This window comes from Belonocnema kinseyi, chromosome 2, assembly GCF_010883055.1.
Source record: "Belonocnema kinseyi isolate 2016_QV_RU_SX_M_011 chromosome 2, B_treatae_v1, whole genome shotgun sequence".
Taxonomy (NCBI): Eukaryota; Metazoa; Arthropoda; class Insecta; order Hymenoptera; family Cynipidae; genus Belonocnema; species Belonocnema kinseyi.
Genome location: NC_046658.1, coordinates 19560575 through 19568866, shown reverse-complemented (window position 1 = coordinate 19568866; position 8292 = coordinate 19560575). Strand labels below are relative to the sequence as shown.

At 32.9% G+C, this 8292-nt stretch overlaps 1 protein-coding gene across 1 annotated transcript in view; it reads left to right on the top strand.

The window, feature by feature from the left end:
* LOC117167957 (kinesin-like protein KIF13A) overlaps positions 1-8292 on the top strand; it is a 576826-nt gene that overhangs the window by 563450 nt on the left and 5084 nt on the right. The window contains exon 27 of the mRNA XM_033353225.1: positions 6033-6209. Coding sequence (XP_033209116.1) covers positions 6033-6209 — 177 coding nt within the window. The remainder of the gene's footprint in view (positions 1-6032; positions 6210-8292) is intronic.

The window sequence follows — 8292 nt, the reverse complement described above, 5'->3', positions numbered from 1 at the left end:
CAATATGCTGCCTGATGGTCAGCAGTTTTGACTTGTTAAGTGTGTGATAACGGGTCCGGAGTTCGCGCGCGAACTTTCGAACCTTGGCGGTAAAATTCCTGCAAGATGTGATGTAGTCAATCACACATTGAATGTGGGACGCGTACTGTCTTGCCCAGTCTATCTTTATGGCAAGTTGATGCATTTGTCTTTTGGTCTTATGATCAGCCGTTGGTTTTGTTTTACGGTTCGCATCGGCCAAAGCTCTCGCTGCATTATACACACAATAATTGATAGCGCAGAGGTCGGATTCACCGGAAAAATGTCGACGAAGCTCGTCATCCATTTCAGCCAGATCTTTAGGCTTGAGAGAAACCTTGGTGTTGATGTTTGTCCGGGTCGTAAAGCATCGCTCTTCATCTATTGGATGCCTGCCCGCGGTTGGTCTTTATTTCGCCTCTCTTTCTTTGTTGCCGGCTTGTTCTAGCTGTGGTAGAGTAGGCGTTCCGCTTACATAGTCCCTTTTACGGAGTAGTTCAGCATGGTTTCGCAGACTGGGTGGGAAGATAATGATTGTACTCGATGTGTAGCTACCTCGTTTGGTAATGACCTGCTACTGGAAGGAGTAATATTTTTTTTTATCCGACGGGTGTATGTTTACCCTGTTAGAATTGGCATAACGAATACTCATATACATGTTTACACTACATGCTTTTCTAGATTGTAGAAAGTCATTATCGGAGTAAACTATAATAAAATGAAACGAGTATTCCTAAAATGATAAGCAATTGTCGAAAATATTCCGCCCACGCAATATTTGATCTAATTAATTTCTACTTTTCTTTAAAAGAACTTTGAATTAGATGTCTGAAAAAATGTTAATGGATAGTAACTGGGTCCCGAACTAAACGAAACAAAATACGTTCGTAATTTTCGTTTTACTTTCATACTTGTTAACTGTAAATATGCTTACTTAGGTTAGGAAGCCTTATAAAAAACCGAAATTGTAACGAAAATTTTTTAAATGATAAAGTCATATATAATATAATATAATAATAAGTATAATACATATAATAATAAATGCCTATAATTGTAAACGATATTAACGTAACGTAACGAAACGCAAGTTTCAGCAGGGTCTTAGATTGTAATGTGGAATATAATATTCCATTGAATTGTGTTGTATTCTTTTTCTATAAAAAGAGCCTATTAAAACTGCCAGGAATACCGGATGCCTTTTTTTAAATCTTATAGGATTACAGCAATTAAGAGTACAAAAATAGGCAGAAATGGGGGATAGAGAAGACGTAGCTAATACGATGCAGATGTTAATGTGACGCACATAATCTAATTGTAAAATCAACGAAGGCGTAGGTTTCCGATTGAGCGTGATTACGTGATTGGCTCTGTGTTTGTATATCATAGAGTATATTTTACTTGAATACTTGACAAATTCAGAATGAATCTGGCGAATTCTAAGTGTCACCTGTTGATCTCAATATGTCCTTATTTCAAGTGAAGGATCGGGTGAAAGAGTGCATGAGTATACTTTTTCGTGAAGCCGCCGGCTCACTAATTTTTTTAGCCACGTTATCCCGAACTGACATTGCCTACTCTGTTAATTTAGTTATTCGTTATCTTAATTAACCTACGGATAGAGTAGGGAAGAGGTGAGAGTGAGTTTCAGCTGATAAGATTCACAGACGCCTGATCACGCGGGCGAAATAGACACGCGCAAATTTATATTGCATGATATGCATTTAATTAAGCAAACGCTTTCGTGGCGTGCTGTAGTTAGAGACAGAAACTTTTCACACGAGTACGATAGAGGCTGATTATGTTGTGGCAGCGGCGACTGCCAAGGAACCCCTCTGACTCAGAAGCTTACTAATTGACATTGGATATATATATATGAAAATGCAACTAACTATACTTTTTATCAACAATCAGAGTGTAATTTACGTAGCTGAAAATCCTGAATACCACTTAACCTTTGCCGAAAGTCGGTTTAGACTCTTTGTAGGACTTAGGTCTAGCGTCGGAATCTCGAAGCACTCCAAAGTTGAAAATGCTATTATTTAGATTTGAGCAGCTTCAATTGTCTTGTCGAGGCTACTAATCCACCATCTGCTGTTCTCCTTAAGCTCGGTTTAACTACTCAAGTCATACTACAGGGCAGTCTGTCCACTTTTTTAAAACGATTAGCATGCACTTTCGTACTAAACTATCTATTATTGTAATTTGCAGACTTTTCATATTTTGTTTTTCAACAAATTACCGCTTTTTTATCCTATGATTGATGGAGTCAGTGAGAATGTTTGGCAAGACCCCTAAAAAACCACCCTTGCTATACCCACACCTACAATGTTGAAAATGACAAGTTTGATTTCGATATTTGCAAATATAAAAATGTCAAAAATCTTTATAATTCTCTTCCATACTGATGAGGTATTACTTTTATTCGAAAAATGTCTTTTGCGTGTTTCATCAAATTTCCACGTTTTGAGGCCCCCTGAGTCAGAAAAACAAGTTTTCGCGTCAATATCTATCTGTCTGTCCGGCTTCATCGCCTTTGTTGTTTTTGATGAAATTTTAGATAAAAAGTTAAAACAAAGCAAAATACGAACAGAAATAGATCGACAAAAATTGTGCAACTAAAAGAGATCTACAAATTTTTCATGAATTACTTTTTTACAGGATAACCTGTCCCAGATAACAATTCGTGCGCGCATATCACGCGCAAGTCGATGCGTGCATGACATGCATGCCAAAATTCACCATATTCGCCCACATTTTGTGATTGTAACTGAAGTGCGTGCACAAGGTGTGGCACAATGCGAGCATGTTTAAAATCACTAAGAGCACAAAATGTTTAATTTTTAAATTAACAAAATTTATTATTTAATGCTTATAAAAACTATAAAATGCCTTTTGAATAAGGGTGCCGTCCTCTAGGTGTAGCGTAACAGAATCACAAAGCAGAATATCATAGATGTGAAAGAGATAGAGAATCTATATTCTTTGTAAGCATGAGAGTGAAAGAGATAAATAGATCTGCCCGTCTCTTTCACTCTAGCTTTACGCCACCATTTTTTGCACACATGGAACTGTGCGGAACTAGCCAGTTAGCCCAGTGCCTTTTGCAACATTGCAATGCGTCGGTGTGTGCCGATTCTAGTTTTGTAAGAATCACGAAGTACTACCAGGAGACTCACGTCATGTATTTCGACTGGCACCAGCTCGCGATCGCCTGTTCTCGGAGTTTTACGATTTCCCAGATTAAAGCTTCCCTTCAGTGAAAATATAAAATTAGAAATTGTCGTCTGCTTTGGTGTATCGAGTGTGTTTATAGGTTAAGTTTGGTAATGTTAAGTGTCTGTTGGTGTCACGAACGCAGTAATAATACTTTTATAATTTATACAATAGTATGAATAATGCCATTAAAACAAGAGGAACGCTCGTCGTGTGGATTAATCCGCATACATGCCTCCACATCGCGTGCATCCTGCGCACCAGTTGTTATCTGGGGAGCTTTTGTTTTATTAATGAAGAACATAATTGAAATTCAAAAAATTAAATTGCGTGCAAACGATACAAGTTACGGGAATAAATGAGACAACATTTATTTAACGAACAAGGATTTACAAAATTTATACGAATATTTAAATTTTTTTAATAGGAAGCGTCGTTTTTTTTTTAATTGTAAAAACCAAGATTAAAAATTTGAAAAATATATAAAAACAAGGCAATAAGAATAAGCATGTTCTAATTTCTATGCATATTATCAATTCTAATGAAATAAATGTATTGGAATGTTACATGTTTTAGCGCAGCTAAGAATATAATTTAATGCAAAATAAGAAACGAATATTAAAGTAATCACGATAAATACAATTTGTACTTTATTTTGAAATATGTTATTAAGCTATCCCAGGCAGAGTTACATAAAAATGTATTATATTAATTATATACCTGTTGAGCATAATGTAGAAAAGTTTTTTTTTTATAAAATAGAGTTGGTTTTTACGAATAAAACAAAATATACAAATTGTAAAGTTTTTCTTTTCTTCACTTTTTCCCATAGCTCCCATACATTTTTCGCTTTTTTTATACTATAAATAGCTGTAAATATAATTGTGAAATCTTAGAAAACGGTGATACCAAAAATTTTGAAAAACCTCGAACTTTTTGAATTTTGATAAAAAATTAGTGGATATCGAACTCGATCTTTTTTTTTGGTCCCTCAGACAGTGTGTCAAAGCAAAATCCAATCCGACTAGTCTTCCTAAAGTTACACGGTAATTCCAGACCTAAAATATTATGTTTCATAATTTTTACATTTTATGGCTGAAGGTACTTAAAAATGTTTCATTCCCTTATCAATTCCGAAACACTCTCCTTTTCAACCCCCCATATAATAACGAATCACAAATGTTGTACATTACATCGTTGCTAATTGCACCGTTGGCATTTTAAAATTTTTGAAAGAAATTATTCGTCTGCTTTCACTGAGTAAAAAAGTAATAACTTGTAGCAAATCCAAAAATGTAAAATTTTTAATTGACTGAAATTGTGTTAAAATGGGAGAAATTTATTTACAAAGGACCACTCCCAAAAACACAAAAACCAGTATTTTTATAAAGTTGTTAATCTCTTAATCCCAGGCGCAAATTGTATACTAAAGAAAAAATTTCCCAAAAAATATTAACATATTTTTTACAAAAAGATGAATTTCCCAAGAAATACTAAATGTTTGGACAAAAAAGGAGAATTCTCAGCTAAATTAATAAAATGTTTACTTTAAAAGATTAATGGTGAACAAAGAAATTAATTTTTAAAACAATAGATTAATTTTCAGCCAAACAGTTCAATTATGAAACAAAAAGTCGAATTTTAAATCAAATAATTGAATTTCAAACTAAAAAAAAATTCAAGAAAGTAGTTCATTTTTTATAAAATCAGTGTATTTTGAACTGAAATAATGAATTTCCCTGTAACAAAATTTATTTTTGACTAAATAATTTAATTTTGAACAAAAAAACTATGAATTTGAAAGAATTTGGTTGACTTTTTCATCTATCTTTTTTTCAATTATTATTTCTTTTCTCCAATCATCTGAAGAGTGGCGTAGTTTTGAAGTCTGATTTTTAATTTTGAATCTTTTTCATGCTCATTCACCATAGAATCATTCATGAAAAAATATATTTCTGTTCAGTCTTTAATGAAAAGTCATTACATTTCGAACCGTAAATATGAAATTTGCACTTACTAAAATGAATCACTTAAAAATATAATTTAAAAAGAAAAAGAATTTTCAACTACAGATGAATTTTCCAAAAAGTATTTGAATTTTCAACAAAGCATATAAATAGATTAATTACAGATCATATTTAATATAAAAATTGAAAATTAAAGTTTAAGTTAAGCTCACAAAGAATGTGATGTATTTAACTGTATAGCGTGTGACGCAGTGCCATGTAATGGAATTTATATTCCGCCATATGAGCGCTCCGAACAAAGAAACTCTTCTCCCCCTCGTTATAATGCAGCCTATGGATCTTGGAAACGGTTCAGATATCAAATAACGTATCTATGATACGCGTAGGCGCTCGCTAGTGATGAACTCGAAATTATTTCTGCCTGCTTCTAATCCGCGAGCCTCGCCGCTTTTGCGCGTTCACGAAGAAGCTCGCATCTGGCAACGTCGAGTTTCCCGTTAGTCTCTCGATCACTCAGTCTCAGCTCTCGCGAAGCTCGCATATAGCATTCTCGCTCGTAACGTTGAGAAAATAAGAACAGGAGAAGGGCTGGCTTGGAGCGGATTTTCCGCTCTTCACGTATTTCGCTCTCAGTCTTTCGCATATATATATATATATATATATATATATATAGCCCCAAACTTGTCTTTGGTCCACAGAATCACACTTGAAAAGTGCTTTATCTTTTTATTTTAAGTCAATATTTGTAGTGAAATATTTTAAGAGACTATAATTTAAATTTTTTGTGAATCGGAAAATATTTTCTGCACAACATTTTTCATGTTCGTGTTTTAGGAAGAAACGATGGTGCTGTAAGCGGCCACAGATATTTCTCGTGTCGATCAAAGTGTGGAATTTTCGTTAAATGTGATAAGCTCATCCAAGATAAAAGGGGAAGAGCTCTTAGAAGTTACACCCAACAAGAACATGCACCTCCACCATCTACACCTATGCGAAGAAGTTCCAGCAGGGGTAAGACAATTTAACATTTTTTAAACATTGAGCTGAAAACTTTTTTTGTTATAAAATGAGAGTTTTCAATGCCTCCATTCGGAAATTTTCTTCCACTATTTAATTTTTCACATACGATAACTATATTGAAGGATTGTTGTCCCTTAGAGTTCAGTCCAGAGTTTAGTGACGTGTACACATTTTATAATTCGGATAAAAAATTTTCCAAAGACAAATTGACATACAAAAATTGAGAAATAAATGACAACAGAATTTTGTGAATAATTTATGCTATTGCAAATCATTTATATGTTAAATTGAGGAGTCTTAAGAATTATGAATAGAGATCAATATTTTAGTTCGAAAAAGTGTTTAAGTTTGTTTAAAATGTTATTACTCGAAACAAATTGCTTCGAAAAATCTAAAAAATCGGTAAGTTTATTCATGTTTAAGGCCATATGACGAGTGGGCCACGTGACCAGATTCCTCTCTTACCGAAACTTTTTTTTCATTCCTAATTTATTTTCACACGAAGTTCCACATCGAGTTGAAAATTTGGTATACTAAATAAGAAGCACTAAGAAATGTAGGTCTGGTCCTAAATTGGTATAATTATGGCAAAAGTTATTTTTGTAATTTTTTTTCATTGCTTTTTTCATAATCATTAAAATTTAGTACCAGACACATATTTCTTAGTGCTTTTTATTTATTATACGAAATTTTCAACTCATTCTGGCGCTTTGTTTGAAAATAAGTTAGGAAATGAAAAAAAGTGTTGGTAAGGTAGAAATCTAAGCACATTACCTACTCGTCACATGGCCTTAAGTGCGTAAAAAGCACCAGGATATTTATTGTTCGTAACTAAACAAAATTTTAAAAAATGTGCATCGTATGTTTTGAATGCTACCGAATTCCGTGACACGTTTACAATGATTCTTAACAAAAAATGAAATTAAAAATGTGAATATACTGTCAAATAGAGCGCGAAAATAAAGTATTTTGAAATATTTTATAGTTTTATGCCCACTCTAAATATTTTATAATAATTTCGAAATTTGAAATTTCACTCGGTAGAATTGCTGTAACTCTTCCACAAGTTATGTGTTTCGCTGCGTACATACTGATTCAACCGCAGTTGTCTCGTTCAGACTGTCAAAGCTTAGTCGAATTTAAGTCGAAATTGAATAAAGGAAGGTCTATTTATTGATTTTTATTAATAAACTTTAAATATAAATCTTTCATACATGTATATTTACTCATTATTTATTTCAATTTACTTAAGTATATTAGTACATACTCTAAAGTGTTCTGAAAATTTTCAAGGCTTTTTTAGGAAATTAAACAGTTTGAAATTTACATAAATCCGCGTGTATAAACAAAAATTGCAGGTAAACATAACTTTCGTTGTATTAAAATTTATGTGCACTACAAATATGACTCTTTATTGTTGAAATTGATACTTTCGTTCTATTTTGATTGTGAAATATTCAGAAGAAAATGCTTCATTTGGTTTTTTAAATTCCCATTTTAAAAAAGTCATAGTCCAAATTTCACAAATTTTTGTAAACGAACCATAAGTAATAAGAATGGCTAAAAACATCCTCGTTAAGATTATTATCGAATAAAGTAAAGAATAAAAATAATTTTAAAATGCTTAAAAAACAATATGACATATAATAGTGTTAGATAGGAACACTAATTTATATCAATTCAGCATATTTGATGTTTCGTTTTCCTAGTGATACACTGCGCCTGAGTTACTACTCGATCTCGTAGTCCAGTCAACGGGGAACAAATATCACTAAAAAAAAAGTTCGTAAAAGTAGCATTTTTTTCACAGAAACGTTGGGAATGGCTTTATAAAGATATCGTAAAAAGTCCCCAAACATACGTGTACGGCAAAGTTCCGAAATTCTGGAAAGTGTTAAACAATAACAGGTTTTTTAAAATTACTCGAGAACTGTTCATTTTAGGTCGAATATGGTGATGTGAAAAAATGTTTATAATTTTATAGTGCACAAAAAAGGTTCTATCTATTATGGACTTATTATCAACGTCTGCGCTATGAAATTGGATTAGCTGCACAATTCTTCTATTTCTGAAC